Below are 24,529 nucleotides of genomic sequence, written 5' to 3' on the forward strand. Positions count from 1 at the left end.
AAGCAAGCAAACTTTTTTTTTTCAATCATACTTTACCACCATAGTTCTCCTGGGGTTCATCTTCAATAGCCTAAGTTTATGAGAGAGGGGAATATGCACCGTGTTATTATGCCTCCCAACAGAATACTTTAGCTGAGACACTGTATCAACACTTTAATTAGTATTGTTTTGTGGAGGAACAAAAGCTTCTCACCTCAAGTCAACATGTCCCCCAAGACTACCAATTAATAAAAAACTCCTCAAACATTAAGCTCTTATCACTGCACTGTATCTGGCTAACTTCTGCATGAGATTCTAATCAGCAGAAAGTGCTGGGAAGGAAACATACTGTATGTGGAATTCAGCTGTGACTGAATAAAGGTATCCAACAATGTAAATAAACAAGATCATATTAAATAATACTGTTCATAGCATTTAAAAGCCCCCCCAAAAAACATACTTTACTGGGGAGTCATTTCAGATGCAAATATAATCTTTGTCATTTACTTATTCCTTCAAATATGAAAGTTGTGCAAAATTTCCCAAACATAGATTTTTTTCACTGACATTTTAGCAGACTTAGCTTAGAAAGTGAGACCTTGTCTCAATGCCAACAGCCTTTGACCACATTTGGTCACTGCTTTCTCTTAGCGAAAAAACAAACAAACAAAAAACCCCATTAAAACTGGACAATCAATTACCATAGCACATTATTCAATGAATCAGGCAGGATACTGACCACCCACTCTGAGCTAGAATAACTACTGCAGCAAAAAAAAACAACTACTTAACATGGCCTGACACAGCACTTGGACAACAGAGCTGGTTCCCATGACTGAGGTTTTAAATACAAGTGTTGAAAGGGGTATTAGTATTTTAGAAATAAAAACCAATAGATATAGATTGGGTCCGTTTGGTATATTCTGCAGGAGATTAGATAGTGATAATTTGTGAACACTTTCTTGCAGTAAATTAATTTTCTCCAACTCACTTTTGTGTTTATTGATTTTGTTTAAGTGCTTATTTAGAAAAACTCAAAAGCACAGATAGAATCTTCTGTTAGAACAAATTGTTGATAGTTTTTAGTTTTGAGTAGTAAACAGGTTAATATACTTCAACAGCTTAAGTAAAAAAGACTCCAATATAGGATGCCCCTAGCCTGGTATTCTTTATCATAGTCATAATTTAGCTGTCAAACATATAAATAGTTAGTATTAGTGTTTATCTGAACAAATAGAATAGCAGTCTTGCTATCACCTCTGCATAGCCTCTCAGCTGATCAGTTAAACTTTACACTGAATGCGCTACAATTATTGCAAGCATCCTTGCACATTTGAGTAAATGTCTACTGAAGTGTATGCACAAAGGCACTTAAGACCGATTCTCTCTTATCTTAAGGCAAAATGTCTGTTTAAAGCTATGTCAAGCGTTCAGCACACACAAGACTCAAAGGTTTTAAAGCCATAGATCTGTTTGGCTGAAATGCAACAAAAGTGGACCATATCCCAGGCAAGGATAATATCACTCCTTTCCTCTGGCATCATTACTGGTAAGGGTGTCCGCTTATATTTATCAAAATCAAAATAAATGGTCTTATCTCTGGGTGTTTCTAGAGCACAGATACAGTACTTGCCTGGCTTTAATGAAGTCTCCAGACAGCAGTGTTTTACAGCACAAAGGCCTTATTCTACAAGGAGAAATTTTTTTTTACAATTTACAAGTGGCTATCTAAAGCAAGAATAATGTTCATGTAAATAATTTATTGTAATCTTTACTGGTTCTACTAAAAGAGAATTTGCTGCAGTGATGCTGAGATGGAAACTTCTGGAATACATGTGTTGGATTGCATGCATTTGTACATTTTTAATATTGTTTTATTATGATAATTTGATTCCTAGCTTATCTCCTTAACCAGTTAGTTGAATTTTCTGCATTTTAGGCCAATGCAATAATCTCTCACTTCTCTGCAGTTGCAGAGAAGAGAAGGGAAGAGGAGGGGCTATAGGAATGTGGAGAAGTAAATATGATTTTTTTTAATACATGTATTTCTTTTGGATAATCGCATACTACATCCTGAATGTGGGACATTTGATGAATATGCTCAGTGTAAATGGACACAACAATGTCCACCACCTTAAAGGCACTAGGTCTTTACATGTTCAGCTGTTGACAACGGACTCAACACAAACACAGTTTTCTTTGTTGATCCAATATTGACATGGCACTAATAGCTGTTACAATAAGACTCAGAGGAGGAGCGATGAAGCAAGAAAAAAAGCTACATAAAGGCCAGGACCAACCCAGTTTAGTTCAACAACAAACGCCACTCTGTCACTGTACATTATCCTCAGATACTTGACCACTGCAGGCTAATTCCCTCAAGAAGTCTAGATTGGTGCTAAAGGCCCCCTCTCACATGCAGAAACAAGAAGCAATTTTCTAAATGCAATCTGTACAATCCCAGCTGACATTACAGAGAAGACAAAATGCATAACAGCAGCTAATCCACATGCCTAGTATGTTCCAGTATCTGGCTTTGTAGATAATTGTCAGAATAATTTTGCTATTGCAGAACAACAATATATGAATCACAATAAAATATATGTTTTTTCTTCACAAGTCAATTTTACTAACTGCAGTGTTTTCAACAGTATGTTCAGTTTGGCTTATTTTGGCAACATAAGTCTACTGGGACATAACAAATTTATGATTATCAAAATTTAGAGCGCTGTCAATCCAAAGGTGGCATTTTCTGAGAAAGCGAGTAATTGTCAGGCTTGATTTGCATTGGTTACCGTATTTTTTTCTTTTTTCTTTCATTTTTACACTGATTGTATGTTTATAGGGACTAAATTTGCTTGTATAAATATAAAGGTTAAACCTTCTTTCCAAAGTCTGAGTATGTCACTTGAATTTAATATTTAAAGATGATAAAGAGGTGGTTTTCGTCTCTATTTCATCACCCTGCCAATCAATTTGAATAAAAAAAGAGGAGCAGTGTTCTCAGAAGCTAAAATGCTTTATAACACACACAGAGCATAACTAAGAGGCACTGAAGAATGAAATGCAGTGATTGCAACATTTGGAACAATTGCTAATATTTTAGGCACATTTAAGCAAAAGCTCCTTAGTATGTGTATTTAAAAAAAAAGAAGAAGATAGCTCAGGGCAAACTCAGAAGATAAAAAATTGGGAAAAACTCATGACCCAGCAAATATTGATGCAAATATGAAGTTTTATTTTGCCACAAGTGTCAGGCCAAAAATGTTTAATTCACTCAGAAACTGGATTTTCAGTCCAACACCGGCTCTTTATCTGCAGAGCAATTTCTTTCAATTTGATAGAAAAACACACTTTTTCTTATATTTTAGAAAATTACATGATTGGTCTTATAAAGGAAGTGGACTCAGCAGAGTCTGCCAACATGTATACAGTACAGACCAAAAGTTTGGACACACCTTTTTATTAAATGAGTTTCCTTTATTGTCATGACTATTAACATTGTAGATTCACAATGAAGGCATCAAGCTATGAATTAACACATGTGGAAATATGTACTAAACATCAAATGCAACTGCAGTAAAAGCCCGACCAAAAGTTTAGAAGTAACAAAAACACTAACGATGAAATTGTTTTTTTTTTTCTAAGGTTTTATTGGCACTACAGGGTTTGATGTATTAGCAGCTTGACAGGAAGACGGGCAGAGAGAGAAGAGGAGGACATACCGTACATGGCCCAGGGCCGGGAATCGACCCTGGAACAGCAGCGTCAATTACTGTAGCCCCACTGAGCCATGAGCCATTAGGGTCACTAGGTGACCCCAATAAATCTCTGTTATTGCTTCCTTAGAACAGCCTGTATAGCTTGTACATATTAGTAATTTTCTTGTTTAGTCTATCACAACAGTGATGCTAATTACTCACAATAGACAGCAAATGAAGTTGTCATTCTAGGAGCTAACCTTTTGGAGCAATTAAATGCGGTTGAACGGTTGTAATTAATATATAAGATTATTCTCCAATATGCATGTTTCATCGAGAATATGTTTGTTGTTGCTCTTTTATTGTTTGTCACCAGATCAGTGTTTCCATATAAGAGCAGCCAAGCTTTTAATCCCCATTGAAAAATTGTCAATCCACCAGCCAAACTGTTGAAGAATGTTCACAGGGAGCAGAATAACAACATTAGTTGTCTGCGATTATATAATTAGGGAAATATATTTCATCATTTTCTTAAGCAACTACATCTGAAAGTTATATTACTAATTGTGACATTAATTAGTATCCTAATCAGTTTAAGTTACTCCTTCACTGCCAAATTAGATCCACGCATGTTATGTTCTATCATTTACACCAATAACAATGACTCTAGAGACATGCCTGAAAGCTGCCTATATGACTTTAATTGCAATGTTATAGTTCATAAGACACACCAATTTTCTCTAATTTACCAGCTATGAAAAGTGTCTATCAGTGATACTGCAGGTGTCAGATGCAGCTAAGTATGTCATGCTGGTGTGATTAGCACTGATAAAAAGAAAAATGTTTGCAGGTTGATTTACTGTTGTGACTACAGGGAACCAGGAATTACTGAATGTTTGTTTTACCTTGTGTTTTTTTGTTGGAGACACAATGCCCAAAATAACTTACGGAAATGCATATATTACTAGTTAAAATGCATGTTTTCTCAAATGCCTCTCACTCCTATTTTCATATTTCCATAACAATCCAGTAAGCAATATAAAACTCAACCAATTATTGTTGGGGGTTTTTCAGACTTTGTGTGCAACTTGACCCATTTTGCATCACAATTTTATAGTTAAGATCAGATTTTCTGCAATGAAAAGCTTTCTTGAAAATATGTATTTTGTGTATGCTTATGATATCACACATGCCTGCTAACCAATTCAACACATTGGCTCTTTTTAGGTTAGCAGAAACAATTACATCAGTTTTACCAACTCAAATTAGGACCTGGGACAGTTCTCTGAAACATAATCCTGAACAAGGATGCCCATGCTACTTAGCCTGTCGGTTAGCTCCATGGGTCATTAGGCTCCACATTTGCAACAGAAAGTAAAGAAAAAAAATCACAACTTCACTATCCCTTTAACAGACAAGATCTCATCAATACAAATATTGCTTCGCTGTAGCAACATTCCTCTTTTTTGATGCAAACTGAATCTGAGCTATGAAAGGTGAGAATAGAGAAAAGCTCTCAAGATCACAGACACCAGAAACTTTTAGTGCTCTCATCGGCTGCAGATATTTTCTGGGTGCAAGGCTTTCTAATGTTAAAAGATAGGATCTTCTCAAACTAGTAGAAGTGACACAGAATGCGTAAACATTTGTACTGCTCTCCTCTGCTTTGGTGACATCACTGAAGTGCCTGCTCTCTTCCTTTGCTCCATAATGCAGTTCAGTCCTCTGCCCAATGACCCCTTACTGTGTGAACTGCTGCAGAAAAAATTAATGGCCAAACAACCCCCCTTTTGCATCTTTTGCATAAGGAAGTACCCTTGCACTAAGCAGCAGCGATATTATCCTGCATAAATGAGCATGCAGTAAGTTTAGATAATAAATTGTTTCACTGCTTTTAAGAGAGAACAATATTACCAAACTATTATAAAGGAAAATATGGATTGAAGAAGCCTGAAATTGTTTGCTCTATTAACAATAGTCAAGACAATGAATTAATGCACTCTGAAAATAACAACAGAAGATGATTGCATTTTCCTCAACATAATTATTTGTTTGCATGCCAGACTGCTGTTGGTGTTTTCTTCAAATGAACCTAAATGTGGATCTTACTCCCTCTAGTGGTGCATATGACTTTACATAAATCATGTCACCTATACAGGTGCAACACGCAATATATTATTTACAGAACTACTTAACTGAATTCAATATATTAATATATTATCTATGTTAGCTTCTGTACATAGAAAGCCTTTCAATTTTTTAATAAAATAACATTATGCCATATCAAAGTTGTTACTGAATGAAGCATAACGCTAAAAGAAAGATAAAGTTAGCTATTTTCAGGAAAGGAGTGTTTAAAAAGGATGTCAATGGTTTAATTAGCTGTAAAAATAAACTATTTCCTACAGACATGTTTGTAATTTATTTAGGATAATACGTGTAAGCAAGGAAAACGGCAAAGTGTGAGGGAAGCATAATGTGTTACAGAAAGATTGCCTTGTTCAGATTGTTTTGGGCCACTTGTATCTGCCATGGATTATCCTGGATTTGTAAAAGTTGGCAGCCTATTGAAAAGCTCAGAGTTAAAATAGGGTTTACATTTTTGAGAGAATAGAGTTTAATAATATGATTTGCTTCAGGGAGCTTAAAACTGCATCATGCTTTTGTCTTTGCTTGACAAAATAAAACATACTTGAAATGATACCATTCTCTCACACATGAGGTGTTCCCTCTGATACTAATATAAATAATTTGAGTGCCCATGACACCAGGGGTAAAAAACAATATTTTGAACATACAATATTTTGAACATAGTAGAAGCTGGCCAACAATCTGTAACCTTTTGCAGGTGAGAGCTTTATATAAAAAAGAATTTGGCTACATATCTCTGATCAGTGCATTTTTAATGTTTAGGCAAAGAAGGAAAAGCTAGAAGCTTACCGTCATTACAAAGTGGTCCTCCAAATGTTGTCATGCTGCAGTCACAGCTGAAGCCCTCCCACTGCTGGAGGCACACACCTTGGTTGGCACACGAGTCCTCTTGGCACGTAGTGCTTGGGCCTGAATTGAAAACAAAATCACAGCTTAGTGAAAATAAGACTGGATTCAAACTAAAAACATGTATGTAATGTCACAAGTATGGATAATTGGCTTTTCAATTGGATGTTTGCTCATAAAAGTCATACACAACTAGCTGTGTCACATTTTTGTAATTACTGCTGCTTTTACTGTGAACAATGTCCATTTTTACCAAAATCAGAATACCCATTTTTACCAAACTCAGATTTAGTTAGGTAAAAATTATGTACAGAAAAACCTAAAGCTAAAATATACTTAAAAAAAAAACACTTCTAGAAAATAGCTAAAGACCTGGAGCTTTTAGGTTTGGACACTCATCAGTGGTTTAAACATCTCAATTGTATTTGTACAATTATTTATGGTAACTGTTTTTATTTAATAGCATTGATTCGGTTTCAGTTACAAGTGCACCAATTGTTTTAATATATTGTGTTTTTTTTTTACTGTTTATACTCAACACAAGATTGATAAATTAGTAACTGTATAACACCATATTCAGCATATCCTGCCAGAAACATAGACCAGTCTAAACATTAAAAACAACCCACAGATAAAATGACCACTTGGTCACAATATTCTGCTGGAAAGGCTGAGTCCTGGCATGTTACACGCTCCAAAGTCCATTTAACCCATATGATCATAACCCGTATGATAAATAGAAACATCGACTGTAAATCCAAACAGATTCTATATTAGTCCTCAGACAATGTTACATTTCATTAAACAATAATATTTCAATTAGCGGTGGATAGTGAATGTATCAGACATAGATTTAATTTAAATGCATGGTAGATATATTTTAGCACTCCAAAGACAATCTAAAAAGCATCTCAGAGGGTTATTGTTTGTATACTTTGAATGTTAGAAAATGGTACAAAAGATGACAAGAACGGATGGTTGGCAAAAATATCCTGAATCTACTATATAAAATTGAACAATTTTGGAATTTTTAACCTACAAGATATAATTTTTTATAAATCCATGCAAAACTGTGTGGTATAAAGTAATGTGAAGTATGCAAACAAATAAATAAATAAATGAATAAAAAAAGTCTTGCAAATACAGTTAATGTTCAGATACTAGGAACAGGACTGCAAAACAAAACATCAGTTCCAAGGTTCTCGTACTTCAATGAGACTGATGCCATTCTTGATGCCAGTGAGTGAATGGTACACGAGGCAGTCATCTTGTGAGAAACCTGGTTAGTAAAAATCTGTGTGAAGGTGGTGGTGTTGGTATTTCTATGTGTGTGTGTGTGTGTGTGGTGGGGTGTGGGGGTTGTTGTTTCAAATGCATTTGAGGGAAGAGGGGAGGATATCAAATGCCATTTTTAGACAGACAAAGCTTTCTACCTTGCAAGTCAGCTTTCGTCAAAGCAACTTTTGTTGGCAAAATAATAGGAAAAGAAAAGGCAAAGTATACAAGCAGTTAGTAAGAAGCACAAAGTTTGGAAAAAGAGGGGAAAATATAGATTCTGAGGCAGGATGCACAAAGTAGGCTATATTTGTCCAGAGAAAGAGCAAGAGAGTAAAACATTACTAAAATAAAAAAATAGCTTCTCTCCAAATCCTATTATAAAGTAAAAGTAAATAATTGCTACTATTCCCATGAAACACATATTCCCCAGAGTCTGGCTTTATCATAAACATTTGGCAACAGAGCATCGCATCATAATTTCACCATCACAATTACCTACAAAAAATGTTTTGACTCTATTTCAAGCAATCATTGATTGAGTGTGGTACAAATTGATAATGGCTAGTTTGACAGGTCTTCACAAGAGCTGAATGGGATTACTTTTGTCACGCTGGAACATGATAAAAGATCAGAAGTACTTAACGGTAACGAGTGGGTGAAAAGAGAAAGTAAACTAACCGACTGAAGCCGAAGAAAGAAAATCAAATATTGTCTCTGGATATGGTGTACATATTAGTCTGTGAAAATGATATTCATACATGCAACAAAGGCTTCATCCATTATTCAAAAGGATCGCTTCAGGCCAAATATCTCAGATCCAGCAAGCATGCATGGTGTACCACAGAATAGGGATAAAATGGGAAGTAACAATGGCAGTACAAATACGGTGAAGAGAATAATCAGATTAAAACCAAGTGAAACAGAAATGATCGCCTCTGGAAGAGTGTCGGAGGCTGATTCATTCAAAGAGAATACTTACATGCTTTATGGACATTAAATTACATGCCACAAGTTACCAGTGTGGCTTTCTTTGTGGCTGTGCTTGCTAAGGAATCCCGCTTGAAGATATGTATGTGATATATAGTCACACCTGATGATATTCTGGGAGAACATTAATAAACTATTTTAAATGAGTTAAAAGGAATTTGGTCTCTTGTGCTATTTGTTTCAAGTGAAAAATAAACAATATTTCATCTATTTATATTCAACCAATGAAGGTTAAAACTATACAAAGACAATAAACTAAAAGATACTTCCATCAGGAACTCGCTCATCATTTGTGGCCTCTCACCTTCACATCCTCTCTCTATCTGTCCCACACAGTCCAGAGCATCTGACATCAAGTCTGGGAGGCGTCCATTCAGGTCCACCGATGCCAGGCAACCCTGGAAACCCTCCTTGGCATGCACCAGTTTGGGCAGGTCCTTATACATCTCCTTAGCCACCCCACCAATGTAAAGGTTTCCTGTAAAGAAATCAGAAATGGAACAATGCTGACCTCTGGTGGAAATAAAATAGAATGCAGAACTTTTCCTGTCAATATTTTTTGCAGCAAGCTATTGTGCTTTTTATAGCCAGATAAAAGACAAGAAAAGCTGATTAATTGTTAATCTTCCCAAAAAAATTATTATTATTATTTTTTTATAAAGTTATGTTATTTATGAGCGTAAGCCATACATTCCACAATTGCTTTATATTTGCCTCATCATTATGAACATCCTTCCAGGTAGAACACCAATTACCCAAACAATTTGCTTTCAAGCCAACAATAAGTGACTCTTTTCAAATAAATGTTATCCAAGGCTGTTTGTCTGAGTTTGCTGCAACATTTCCACATTGTTAGTTGTGACAAAAAAACAGATGAATTCTTTCTCAAGGCTACTTGAGACCTAGTAATGAAAAGAAGCTTTTTTTGTGCCTTTCACCCCTGCAGCGTTTCTCCAACCTGTTATGCAATTCAATCACAAACTTGCTTTTCTCACTTTAAATCACTGGTTCATATTTTATACTAACACACTTTCCCCAACCACTTCATTAGTTAGACCTTAATAGCACCATGTCCCTTTGCCATCAATGACTAAGCCACATAAAAAGTAACTTTCATCCTCATTGTGAAGCTTTGGTTGAACGTCAGCAACTTGTTTTCACCACATCTAAAAACCAAAGTACCTTAAGTTGGTTGATTTGTCATCTGTGTTAATGAGCATTTGGGCACATTCACCTTTAACATGTGCAGTAAGGGTATGTAAATTCTGAACTAACCCTTCAGGTCAAGGTTCTTGGCTCCTGAGGTTGTCTGTGTGGTAACCTTGGTGTCAATCTTGACTGTGTGCAGATTGTTGGTGTCCCTGGAGATGATGACATTATGCCACTGGTTGTCACTTAGGGGTTTATTTGAGTTGCCTTTGATGAGGTGGGCTCCATTCCCCAGGTCAGACACATAGTGAAGATAACTGGAAACAGATACAGAACAGCATGAAGAAACATGAGCATACTAGAATAAAACAAATCCCTAATATTACCGGATTATTGGCAAACTGTTTTGAAATTTGACATTCACATTTCTTTTAGAGATAAAATATTATGATTATTATCATTGCTTTGTAACGATTTGAGGTTTTACAATACTGAGTAAAAACGTACAACAAAAATCTGAAAAATATATTGGAGATGTGTGTACATTCAAAGAGAACTGTATCAGTGTGTGAAGCTCTCTTAAAACCAGTTTATTTCTGACATCAAAGTAACACCATTCCAGGCTAACTTTACACACAGGTCGAATTGTGTAATTAAATTGCATGACTTTATTTGTTGATGTCACTGGATAGTCAAAAATAAGGGAAATAAGAACGACTGCTAAAAATAAAGGACAAATACACTTCTGTGAAGCTGTTCATCTTTCATGTTGTGTATTGTGCATTCCTTTGTTTAGATTAGACAGCATGGTAACAGCCTGCTGCCTTCTGGTAGAAACTCTGGCACAGAGATGATAAGAGACAAATTGTTCTTATGTTGTAGCATACTGGCATTAAAAACTGCCATATGTGTAATCATTGTTATTCTGAAAGTCATGACCCGTTTATACAGAGTTCCCTAAATAAATAAACCTCTTAAATGTACAGAAATCATAGTAAAAGTAAACTTTTACAATTTCTTTTTATTTTGGGTAATTCTAGGAAATAATATAATAATTAAAATATATAAGAAAGTATATTATGAATATTTAAACAATAATCATGTTTGGACTGGGTGTTCATTTTAACATCCACTAATTATTATTTACAATGAAAATGGGGAGTACAAGGATCTTGAAGCAAAATATCTAAATGTTTCCAGATAGAATAACCATTTTTAATAGCTAAATTATGTGGGGACAAGGCAATGATTGAACAGTGAAAACACATATGACAACAAAATCACAATGATTGGATAGTGCATATGATGAGATTAACTGTTCCTGTTCCAGTTAGATAAATATTCACACATTATGTATTATTATCAATTTGAATGGCTTGGAAACTATGATTGTTTTGTGTGTGTAAGTGAGTCTGTAAGTCATGTCTGTGTCCGTCTAAGTGTGAAGGACCTATTTAAGAGGAGCAAGAGTGTGTAAGCATGTTTCTGTGTGTTCAAGATAAGGTAGATGCTTCTCCCTGCCAGCGTTTTTACTCTGCTTGCTGTATTTATTAGAGATGCTGGGTCACAGCTGACTCCTTACTCACTCTCAGGTTTTGAAACCAGCACTCATAAAATATCTGCAGATTCCACTCAAAGGATTTGTCTTTTTTATATCTCACAGCTTCCCCTCTCCACTTTCGTTGTAAACAATCATTAGATTTCTATAAATTCCCACCTAATTCAAACATGATAATGTTTAAAACTAAACGATATTGATGTGAACCGATGTGATGGTTTGGTCTAGGCTTCTCTCAACCAGGCTGTTAGCTCTGGTTTCAAGGACAAAACTAATCTGGATTCAAACTTACTGAAGATGCCTAGAGTTTACTGTAGGGAAATATATAACCTTTCAACAATACCTCTTCTAAAAAATTTAAAACTTTGCCCTTAAGAATACAAATTCCCAGTTTCAGGAATGGGTGCACCTACCCTTTGACCAGTTCCACCACAATGAAGTCATTTCCATCACCGCTGTTGTAGAGAATGAGACCATCAGGAGATGTGGTTTTAAACTGAAAGAAAAGGTGCATGGAGTAGTAGGCCTGCAGAGTGGTGAGGGTCACATAGCTGGACCGTGACTTGAAGGTAACCGGATCAGCAATGATGTTCTTGAAGCCAATCATGGCATTGAGTTCGCAATAATCAATGTCACCATTTTTGCAGAGGTCAATGTAAGCCATGCCATTGAAGGAGAGGCTTTGGAGGTGGCCAATGAAGTTGGAGGGCACCATGGACATGAAGCGCTTCTCTGTCACAATGCCCGTCTCAATGTTATGAAATTCCAGCTGGGTGTGGTCACCTGCCATTTGACCTTCAATTTGAAGGGAAGGAGGGAGAGAGGATGTCATTAAATGGGGTAAATGAAAGCTAAAATGGGAAGAGCTTTGAAAATAAAGGATCCACAGCAGGACTTTAAAGTGATGTCATGTGAGCACACCTTTTCATAAAAAAAAAAAAAAACTGAGCATGCCTTCAAAAATTTTTTGATTTGTCTATTTTTTAAACAAAAAATAATATTTGTTTTTATTCAAAGCAGAGTTCTTTTTTATCAAAAAGAACTTGGGATTTTCAGTAAATAGGCAGTACCTTCTAAAAGTATTCACGGCTGTCTTTTTCAGGATAACACTTTAATGTAGATTCACCCATCAGCTCATAATGCTCCCATTACTTTATTTCACAATAGGAATGGAATATTGGGGGTGATCTGAAGTATTAATTTTCCTCCACACCTTTTGGCATACAGGCAAAAAGGTTAAATTTCAACTAATCTGTTCAAAAGACCGTCTTTTAGATGTTTAGAATGCTCCCTATGTGGCTGGTAGAAAACTACTTAAAGCTCTTTTATGACTTTCCTTCAACAGTGGCTTTCATCTGATTTGTCTTACATTTGAAAAATCTAAGACAAATCTATCCTGTCAATAAATTATCTCACCCAACATTAGCCTCTTGGCTACTCCTTGGTCAATAGATTAGATGTTTTGGTGGTCTTTTATTTAAATACATGAATCTTAAATATATTTATATTTAATCTCCACACAGATTGATTTATATTGCTTAATTATCTCATGCCTGCATTGCATTTAGGGGTTTCATAATGAAGTGGGGTAAAGTAAAAACCATGTATGACGAATACTTTTACAAGGCACTGTACTTGCCCAGGAACAAATAAAAACTAAGCAAGTGGCCTTTTAAAGTTCTCTGCGGATGCATGGCTGTTTTATAGTTCTGTTGTAGTGGCTCTAGTCTATGTAGACCTCTAGAGCCCAGAAAATGTGAGAACCTGTCAAAGCTATTATAACAGAAAGGATAAGAAGTACCTTCCACAGGCGGTAGTTCATCTACCATCAGTTTCAAACTCTTGCCTCTCCTGAACACACGTACGGTATGCCACTCATTATCGTTCAGGTTCTGACCCGCAAAAATTGTCTCTGGGCCTTTGCCTGTGGGATAGTCCAAAAAGTGATTAAAACACCCATGCACACCCACGCACACACACACACGCACACACACAGAAAGATTGAATGGGAGTACATATAAAGAGAATCATATAAAGAAGAGATGGAAAGGAAGTCAGAATAATTGAAGGAAACAGAGATAGGAAACATTGAAATAAACATAGTAAATGGCCCATTAGCAAATGGTCACCACTCTGACTTACATTGGCTGCATCATTATACAGGGTGCTATATTTCTAAAGTCTCTCTGAGCATTATTTTCTTTAAATCAGGAAGTGGGGATCATTATTCTGAATTTTTCATTAAAACTCAGACATTTTTTATTATTATTCTTGATCTCTGTGTTTTCCAACCATCAGAACTCGAATTAGATTTTCAGTTTTTTCATGTTCCACATGGTGGCAGCAAATACCTAGCATAACTTTGCAATTTAGCAAAGTTCTTTACAAATAATCCCTTTCCATATTGAAAACCCACCAATTATATTCCCTTTCTCTAACCATCACTATGTCAAATAAAATCTTATTTTAAAAAGAAATTATCTTGCAGAAGTAAGATTGAGCTAAAACAAAAACAACAAAGAAACAATAATAACCCTAAAATCAAAGCTTGCTGTGAAAAAGAAAGAAAAAATCGAAAATTTGAAATACAGAATGTGATTTTTTTTCTACAATGAAATTTCACTTATTTGCAATATTTAGTTGAAAATGATACAAATATTTTTAGCATTCCTTTAGCTGCATACCAAAAACATCATATTAATATTGCACAAGAGTGACATTGTAAGCAGGCAGAGATAGAAGGTGTCACACAATCATGTGCTTAAAACCTCCAGGAAAGCTTTAGAGTTGCAAAAAAATAAATATCTGAGAACATGGTCTAAATCTTTGCTATCTTATCTTTATAAAAGAAAAAAAAATGCTCCATTTAATTTTTCAAATAATTCCAACATTGGCCTTTCAACAAAAATTTAAATAAAGTTGGTAAAGTTTTAAATCCCTGAATAGCTCTGAAGTTTTCATGCTGGATAAATGTAACAAAACAGGCCAATGTGGGTGTACCAAGACGATGGCATTATAACTCCCCAGGCTCTGATCTTTTTCACACAGTGGGGAGCCTCCAGAGGGGTGTCAGGTTTATGCACCTGAACCCATTTTTGGTTATTTATTTCCTGTTTTTCTGCAATCTTCAAAGCTTCAGTGCAATGTGTATGCAAATGTGAGGGTACCACAGTACTAGGACACGCTCAATCGCAGAGGCACAGTGCTGCTTTGTAAGCACTAAACATCGAGGCAGGATTGGAACCAGGCGACTGGTGAGGGATTAAGAAGAAGAGATATGAAATAATGGGATGGGGCTGAACTTGAAAGATCTTTGCCTTCCATCGTTCATGTCCTTGGTTCTCCTCAAGGAGGAAGAAAAGCATGAAGCGAATAAAGGGCCATTAGTTGCATAACATTCACTACAGCACAGAGTGTTATATGGTCTAATATTATTTGGACCTCAGTTGATTTTGTCAATAATATAGAGTCAAAAAATTTCAGTTCAGAGTTCATTCAAATAAAGATAGCAGACTTATGTATGTTGGCATCAGAAAAAAAAATATTACAGCTAAAGATAGATTACATTATTTTTCCTTGACGTCTACCATCATATTTTTCCTTTTTTCTAATACCTAATAATTAGCTTAGCATCTTGGACTGAAAATACATTGATTTATGTAAAGTCAATGAGTGTCCTGAAATTGTAAACTTATTCCAACGAATTAATCAGACAATAGGTTGGATTGTCCTCTTGTTGGAGCTGCATTCAGCTTGGCATGGAGAATTATTGTTCATTTCTACAAATAGCAATGGAGGGGAAAGAGAGACTTGCAGTCGTTATTTTCAGCTAAAGATGCCAATGTTAAAATTCAACAAAAACTCTTTGCTGGTGACAAATTCTTATCCTTCAAGGTCACTGTGGCAACATTGCTTTTACCTACATGTGCACGCTTTACAAGTTTAGTTTTGTACATGCCCTCACATGTCTATTTGTTTTTATTTTCACAACAATACCTTATCAGATCTCTTGAGATATTTATGCATCTGCTGGTAAAATTTAAACCAAGCATGACTGACAAAGTCTCAGCAAATATGACTGATATTTTTGTCAGACATATTTTTGTAAATGAAGGCCAGATTAAGAAATTTAGCCTCACACAGAGGGGTTATCTAAATTCTGTTTGGCTGCTAACTGATTGTGCCTGTAATTTTCCCAATAACAGACAACAGAAAGTCAGATGCTTCTTTTTCATCATGACTGCCTGAGAGTTACCAGTTCTGAGTAATGAATGATGGAGTTTTTTCAGTGTCTATAAAAGACAAACCACACTGCAAATTTTAACATTTAAAATGACTAAAATTAGGAATACATATATATCTTAAAAAAAAAAAAATTCTGGAACTGCGACGAAAGAAATTAAGCCTTTAAGAAAGCAAATCTTAAATGCAGGTGACCTTTATGAACATCCCCAGCATTCATAAACTACTGTAACTAAATTAATCTTTTATTTTTAATTTCCACATAGTTGTGAAGTTCATTGAAATAATCTTTTAGACCTCTATTAACAATACTACTGTGGGAACAAGATGAATGACAGAGCAGAAAGAGTTACTCAAGATGATGATAATGTTAGGGAGATGATAATCCAGGAAGACGCCTCTATGTCTCCTTCCTTGTTACTACACATCGTAAATCATGGCACCCGTGCCATTACTCTTAATGAATATGGCTGAACCAGCTGTACATAAAAGCACCAAATCTGTCACACGGTACTTTCAGGTCATATTTTCAGTTATCTGTCAGTCAGTGTCTGTTAACAGTGTTTAAGCGGAAGTGGCAGTGTTTTCTTCAGACAGTTCTGGGCTGCCCCAGGGAGCTTGGTCCCTAATTGACAGTGATGTGTTCTTTGAGTTGGTGTTGAAATTTCTCATCCGGCAAGCTGACCAGAGCTGCAGTGCCTGACAAGACACATTAATTAACATTGAGAAAAAAAAAGAGGACAAAAATAACAACCTAGAAAAAATGTTAAAAGCTAATTCTTCATGAGTGGAAATGCACTGGCTTAACACAGTTCTTTCCAAGACCTTCAATTAAGCATTTTCCTTCGACATAATTAGGTCAGAAACTATTACAGGAAGGCTTACTACTTCTTTGTTTTTTAATTTATCTAAGCATGAAGTTCACCTTCTCCATAGATGGTTTATCAAAATAGTTTAAATATTTATTTTCACAGAGCAAATTAAAAACAAACAAAAGACAACATCCAACTCATTTGTTAGTCTTCTTCTAAATCTCCATTTTGGCAATAAAACAGTGTCATCTGTTACCATCAAAATGACACACCCATTTATAATGAAATCACCATTAAAACCTAACTCAGTTTTTCTGACACCCAAATAGAAAACGACAATTTCTAATTATTGTCATGCATCAGCAGAATCTGGAAGGTACAACTTGAATGCTGTAAACGTAAGATGACGATATTTCAAACACCAAAGCGTCAACTCTTCAATGTCGCTGTATATTGGATTTAACAGCTGAACACTAAGACTTTCTGACAATGTTTTTGTTGACACGACATGGAGGATGTTGGAAGCTCCAATTGCTGCCAGCTGAAAGAGAACTGTGACTATTTAGTAAGATATTTTGAGATATTTGGACATCCCTGTAGTTGTACAATTTGTCCACTTTTTGTGAATAATATGTTGTGTTTCTGGACATGTACATCCACATCTTGAACATATTTTCTTAAAATTACCCAACTCAGTCACACATTTTTTTAAAAATTCAGTTTGCTATTTCTAGTAACTGCACATTATGTTGTATTTTTCCCTTACTATATGATTTCTTAAGCTTATTTTTATTTTCTTTATCTTTGTGTGAATGTATAAGCTTCCTTCCACCTATATTTAATTTGCTGCTGGGACATCTGAATATTAATTTAATCAATCAAATTTTATTTGTTTAGCACATTTCAGCAGCAAGGCATTTCAAAGTACTTTACATCATAACAAACACAAAGTCATGCAACATGGAGTCAACAATCAAAACATTACATTAAGTCAAGTGCCATCATTAAATTCGTAATTGATTATATTTCAAATGCAATTCTAAACAGGTGAGATTTCAGTCAAAATTTAAAGGCATAGTGTTTCAGCTGTTTTTCAATTTTCTGGAAGTTTGTTCCAAATATTATTATTATTATTATTATTATTATTATTATTATTATTATTATTATTATTATTATTATTATTATTACCTATTCTCCATATGTGAAAATAAAAGGCTATTCTATTCTATTCAATTCTATTCCGTCAAAGGCTTAATAATATGGTGATCAGAAGACTAACAATATGAATATGAACAGATAATGCCTTAACCTTATCCTCTGGACCGTAAGATGACCTTTTAAGGCAGTGGAATGAGAGAATTGAAGCTTGTCTTCTGCACACAAACACCAGAAGCGATTGAGGATGTATGGGCGAAGCTGCTTTGCATTTAGAAAGATGCTAACAAGAGATCCTTTAAAGAAGCTTGTCTAGAGGTCACATCATCTGATTGCATGAGAAAGTGTTGTGTTGTTTAAGTCTCCTCTTCTGATCAGGCAACGACCTTCTCGTGTTGCAACACTTATGCCAAAAGTTCCAACTTGGCTGTTATCAGAGAACAGTTTATCATTATATTCACAATGTGGCATAGCATGGTATTGTTACAGAGCTTTAACTCCATGTTTTCCCCTGGTTTTTATGGTGAGTCTCTCACCTGAGAGGGATTACATGAAAAAATGACTGTTCTTGTATTATGACTTGAGTGAAGGAATTATTAATTCATCACCAGCTCTGAATAATAAATGTCAGGGATATTTATTTCCCAAAATATTGCAATGTAGTCTCTCTGTTCAAGCGCACACACAAACACACAAAGATGCCTTCCTCCACGAACACCCCAACAGGATCTATTCTTTCCCCTCCCGCTCCATCTCTTTCTTTCTGCTCTGTGAGGCAGGTTAATAGCAATAATAAAATCACACTCTGTATTTCCTCTGTGCTTTGAATGGCCTCATCAATTTACAGCTGCCGTGAAATACTGTGAAAGAAATGAAAAAAAAAAAAAAAGGTGGGGGTTGGAGGATAGCGCGAGGAAATCATCCATGTCTAAAATACCTGCGCTTCCATAGCATGCATTTTATTCCTTTCTAGATTTATAAGTGAATGGGTTCATTAATTAGACACAGCTTGGTGTGTAAAATAGCAGCTGACTGCCAAATTCCAGTTCGTCATTAATTCAAGCCTCCCTCCATTTCCTCCACACTTCTAATTATATAAAAAATAAACTACAAAGAACCTTAGCCCTAGCATGTGTGGGGTGTAATATGAGACATCCATTTGAACTGATCAAGTCTCCCCAGTTAAAATTGTGTCATGGTGTTTTTCACTTAGAAAATAAATTTCCCAAGCAACAAAAAAAAAAGCGAATATTACAGAAGGAGTAGAAAAAAGAAGAAGGTGAACAGTAACTTACTGGAGGTACAGTTAATCCTGATACAATCTAGATGGGGGAGAATAGATGAGAGATAAATTCATCTTTCAACGTTACAGCTGCAGACATCATTAAAGCATACAGTCCACCCCTCTGGGGACAAACACACGGACACTGTCCGTCCTCTGATGCTCTCACATGTTGTTGCCTGAAGCTGGAGCAAGCTGGTAAAAGCACTGCTGTGCTGGAGAACCAGAGCAGCCCAATTTATTGCATATTAGAGTAAAAGTTGAGGGCTGGATCTGTTAAGCAGAGATTTAGATATTTTATAATGATTGAAAATTTTTGTTCAATAATATTATTTAATCATGAGAGCATCAGATGTTAGTCAGGGTCACACAGGGCCAACTGGAAGGTTTCCTCATTAATTCCCCCCAGCCTCTTTCATCTACCAATGAGTGTGACTTAAAAACATGATAACAATTTAGTTTTGTTTCATTTTGGATTTTCGCTTACATTGTCTGGCTCGTGTATAATTTTTCACTACAAGGAAAAAGACGGACATTGGTCATACCTACACTAGCTTAACGAGATGCCACATGGTTTCTTTAGACCTTTGCTGTTTCTACAACATATACACTCTTGTTCAGCAATAAATTGCAGTGTTTAAATATTAAATATGAGTTAATCATACAGATGCAGTTGCTAGGTCTCTTACTAGAATGAAGACATTTTATCTGATTTTACCAAAGGAGCTTAAGTTCACATCCAAGATAATTAAAGAATTTAAATAATCTCAAAAACTGAACAGAAATAGGTGTTTCTACTTGATCGGTAAACTTTTCCTCACGTTTGGGAATTATGTGAGATTGTCATGGAAGCAGTGTGGATGCTGGTGAGTGAATACATCATCACCATCTTCAGAAATATTTTAATCCTGAAAATGTTAAAGTAGAGGATGGAAGATCGTTTGGTGTTTTTGTGAAAACTATTAGAGTGGTAGAAATTATACTGGATAGTTGCAGTAACAATAGCTAAAGTCAGGACTCCTGAGCTCTGCAGAGGAGCAGCAAGAAGCTTCAGCAGTAACAAGACAGCTTTTTTATTTTACATATGAGAAAATGAATTGCATATTGATGTTAAGATGGAAGTTTTGGTAATAAAAATTAATTGGCGGTATTGTTGTCTTGATATGTTCTAAATTGAAATTAGTGAATTGTATCTATCAAGTAAAATTTTTGAATTTGTCTCGATGTTTACTTATGTGGAGATAAGACAAGTTGGTGCAGTATTTCAGTAATATTTGTCACTGCAACATAAGTAATAATTTAGATTCTACCAAATAGGCTGTAGTTATCACTTTAACAAATTTGTCAGTGATAAAAAAAACTGTTTCTTTCTCCACTCCTTTATTTGCAAAAGCTGAGCCTGTGCTGTGCTCTGAGAAAGGTGACCCAGATCAACCCGCCAACCCTGCCTTCCCATTTGGCCCTGCTTGTCATGTGTTGTCAACCACAGCAGAAAAGTGGTCGCAAACAGCCAGAGAACAACACAAGCTTACCCTTCCAGGGAATGCTCTGCTTTTCTTTGAGAGGGACAAGGAAGACAGCCTTCAAGGGTTTGTGGAAATAAAGTCCAAAACTCTTACATTTGTCAAAAAGAATTTAAATGAAAACAAAACAACGCAGCCCTTTGTTTTTTATCCGAGGGCACCTTTTTGCAGTGGCGGTGATCTAACCTGTCAGGCCTGTCAGCATGTGGCGCTGTTGCTTTTTGTAGCTAGACACATTCTGTTTTAAAGTTGACAGAGAATAAAGACTCTTCTCCATGCACGACTAAATGGCACCACTTAGGGAGCTCATTTCTGTTTAGCCAGCGAAAAGACAGAATAGAAGACTTGGGTGGCACTGTAGGGTCTGAAGCACATCAAACTTCCAAAAGACAGCTCTGGGATCATTACTTTGCAAAAAATAAATAAAAAAATGCCACAAACTCATAGGAGAAGGTGCCTATTTTTGCTTAATGCAGAATCTTTCCGCTTTACATAGGATCAAAGCTGCTGGATAATAAGATATCTTGAACGTATCAGATGTCTGGATCCATAAATTACTTCAAAGAATAATCATTGGAAGGACAAACCCAAATAAATTAATAGTTGTGTAAATAAGGAAAATGTTTATGTGCTGCACTGAAATAACTTAATGTCTTTAAAGGTACAAAACAACAGATTTGAACTAGTCAGAGCTTTCAGAAAAAAAGGAGACACCATAAAGTCACCCTCCAACTGACTTTCCAAAATGATCACATTCATGTAATAATTCATTTTAAAATAATAATGTTTCCCAGAAAGTCATCATATTTAGTAAAAACTGTATGCAAAGGGAACACATCAGTATGTGTTAGGAAAGAAGAATCTGCTTCATCTAAAAAAAAGAGGGTAGCAAGCATTCCCTGATGATGAGTAGTTTTTGTGTGTTCAGCTGCCTGTGAGCCTCAAGCCGCAGGTTTTAGACCTTGAAAGTCGCTAAAGTCTCTCTGTCTATTCAAAACATGTAACATACACAGGAAGATTGTCGTGCATTTGTGAGTGTTATCAAGCTCGAGTCTGCTTTGCTGCTGCAGTGTGTGTATGCATTCGAGGTGTTACCTAAATTTACAGTAAGACGGACACGACCACTCTCCAGCTCCAGACGCAGGGTGTCGGCAGAGTCCCGGGATGTGGTGGCTATTAGCAGGCCATAGGCCCGTTGGGAGCGGAATCGAAGAGACACATCTTCGGCTTCGGTGTGCATCACCACTGGGAGCTGGACTTTCATAAACTTACTGCCATCGTAACTGAGAATGGTCGCCTCTGCAGAGGGAACAAGAAAGAAAACATGATGAGTGAACGGTAAAATAGACTGCGGCAATTTTATGGAAAACCAATGGCCACGGCTGTCAGCTCAGTGTAAAGTGATGTTCTATTTGTTGACAAGGTTTAGTGAAGCGACCTTCAATCCGGTCTCAGAGGAACAATGAATCGATGAATTTAAGAGGCAGAGGGAGAGCCAAAGTCTTCAAGCAGTGAATGTGAATGTAACTCCCAGACAGATGCTGTCTGTGTTTATTCAGTAAAAGGCTTTCAATCCCAACAAAAAACTGTGAGTTATTTTGATCAGTGTTGCAGAGTGGTGGTGAAGTATTTACATCCACTAACCTTGACTATCACACAAATTTTGGTCAACTGATGATGCATTTGTAGGATTTATTTTTTTTTCCAGGGTGGACTAATGAGATGTTTTAAGAAACAAGCACCACCCATTAAATGCAGTGCAGATCTCCATCATGCTATTTTTATGCTCATTGGCTGAAAAAGTATAAAATGAGATTGCCAGTTTTAAACATGCTGAGTTCCTGCAAAGTGGAATGTCTCCAGGTATGATACCTAAAACTTTGTAAAGACTTGTCACATGTCCAGAGCACTTTGTGACACCCACTCAGACTCCCTCCATAAACTGAAGTTTCTTTACATATTTAGATTATGAACCCCTTCAGTATAAACATAAATCATTTTGCCTGGAAAGGCAGGAGACAGAGATGAATCAGTGCAAAAATATCACATGTAAAGAAATAAAAGAAAACCCGACAGTATTGCTTTAAAGGTTTCCAGTAGATAATAGGACAGTATTTATTGTAACAAGAAAAGTTTTTTGTTCTCAGTACATGTTTAGCACAAGAAGGTATTCTGATCTCCATGTGCCTTGTACATTAAAGATTTGTCCAATGAAGATGGATTAAATAAGCATAAACCAGGAGTTAGATTGTAGATGTTCAAATAAGCCAAAAAATCTGCTTAGCTCTTATAAGCCAGAAAATAACAGCCCATAACTTTTTATAAGAACCTCACTTTAACGTATTTGATTTGCTTCTTTAAGCTACTGTCAGAGATCCACAAGATATGCATTTTCAAGTGCTAGTGCAAGGTTGTGATATAATTGCATGAGTATATATAAATTATACCAAAGTAAATACTATTACTGCTGGAAAGCTGGGGAAAATAAAAGGAGTGCTAAAGGAAATGGGAGACGGTGAGCTGTGGAGGCGATGGTACCAGTACACTCCCACCAGCCTCATCCCCACTTTCTCATCACACAGAGCCAGTGTCACATCCATCCCTTGGGATGACTCTGTCACATTCCTCACCCAAATCCAATTTCTCCACGCCCTCCTGGGGTAGGCTGCAGATGATAGGGTGTTTGACAAACAAGAGTTCACTGCTAAACTGTTTGCTTTCTGCCAGCCAGCTGGAGCAAAGAGCTGCTTGGAAAATGTTGGAAGGTGCTAAACAACAATAACAGAACACGGTGCAAAATCTATGCAGGAAAATTAGGATTAGGATAGGGTTGAAGGAAATTGTTTATGTCTATATTGCTGAACAATGAGTACCAGAATAACAAATCAGCAAGTCCTTGTGTACCTCATCATAATTGCTAAAGTGCTCTCATTAAAAATGGAAAAACGCAAGAAAAGTCAAATAGAGTGTAAAATAATCAAATATCTTGATTATGCAGAAAATGAGCTCATCTATACCCTAAATTGGCTCTGCAGCTTGTCATTACTGCTTAACTTAATTTCCAGCTGCATGCAATCAGCATCATTACATTTGATAAATTGACTCGCATCATTATGAAGAGACATACCTACTTCAATATTAGGGAGGGAAAGACTCCTGTATAATAAATAAACAAGCAGGCAAGTAATTCTATTCAAATCACTGTTGCAGCAAAACAATTTCATCCAAGACATTTCTTCATTTAAGATTCATATAAGAGATTGCATAAGACGCATTAAATGATAAAGTTCCAGAATAAAGATATGAAAATATGGAGAAAGACCTGTGAGGGAATATCACCTAATGCAAAGTGAGCACCTGTCAAAAATCCAATTGTGCAAGTCCAGTCATTTTAATGCCATTCCCATGCTCTATATCAAAATAAATTGTTGGGACAGGAGCTACAGCTTGTGCCTGTGCCAACCCAAACAGGAGGCTGTCACAGGGGATGTGGAGCACAGCGGACTAAACCAAATGTTTATTTTCATTCCTGTAAAAAACGCAATGTGGGACAATTTTCCGTTTGTGTGATGAAGTAGTTGCTGGAGTGGGAGCTCTCTCAGAAAACGCTGTATGACAAACAAGGGAGGATCAGGTAATCACAAATAAGAACCCATTTGTCTTCCATTGTCCCCCAAGGAGAACCAACTCTTTGAGAAGAGAGAGCTGTCAACTATATGTCATAGGATTCCAATGTCCCTCAGCAACAGGGCACTGGGAAGAGTCTGATTCAAAAAATTGAAGGGAAAAAAAAGCTGGAGGCTTTTGGAAAAATCTATTTTTCACACTCATGATAAACAACAAGAAATGGCTCAGCTACATCATAC

At 36.1% G+C, this 24,529-nt stretch overlaps 1 protein-coding gene across 16 annotated transcripts in view; it reads right to left on the bottom strand.

The window, feature by feature from the left end:
* LOC129359565 (neurexin-1a) overlaps window positions 1-24,529 on the bottom strand; it is a 245,119-nt gene that overhangs the window by 118,107 nt on the left and 102,483 nt on the right. For 12 of the 16 annotated variants that reach the window (XM_055029224.1, XM_055029228.1, XM_055029225.1 and 9 more), the window contains 7 exons: window positions 21,759-21,962; window positions 19,154-19,180; window positions 13,451-13,573; window positions 12,063-12,444; window positions 10,218-10,408; window positions 9,247-9,420; window positions 6,621-6,740 (listed from right to left, as the gene is read on the bottom strand). In XM_055029224.1, coding sequence (XP_054885199.1) covers window positions 6,621-6,740; window positions 9,247-9,420; window positions 10,218-10,408; window positions 12,063-12,444; window positions 13,451-13,573; window positions 19,154-19,180; window positions 21,759-21,962 — 1,221 coding nt within the window. Of the gene's footprint in view, window positions 1-6,620; window positions 6,741-9,246; window positions 9,421-10,217; window positions 10,409-12,062; window positions 12,445-13,450; window positions 14,282-19,153; window positions 19,181-21,758; window positions 21,963-24,529 lie in introns of those variants that run through there. The other 4 variants (XM_055029238.1, XM_055029237.1, XM_055029230.1 and 1 more) reach the window with 2 other exon arrangements.

Source organism: Poeciliopsis prolifica, unplaced genomic scaffold, assembly GCF_027474105.1.
Source record: "Poeciliopsis prolifica strain line A6 unplaced genomic scaffold, Auburn_PproV2 SCAFFOLD005, whole genome shotgun sequence".
NCBI classification, from domain to species: domain Eukaryota; kingdom Metazoa; phylum Chordata; class Actinopteri; order Cyprinodontiformes; family Poeciliidae; genus Poeciliopsis; species Poeciliopsis prolifica.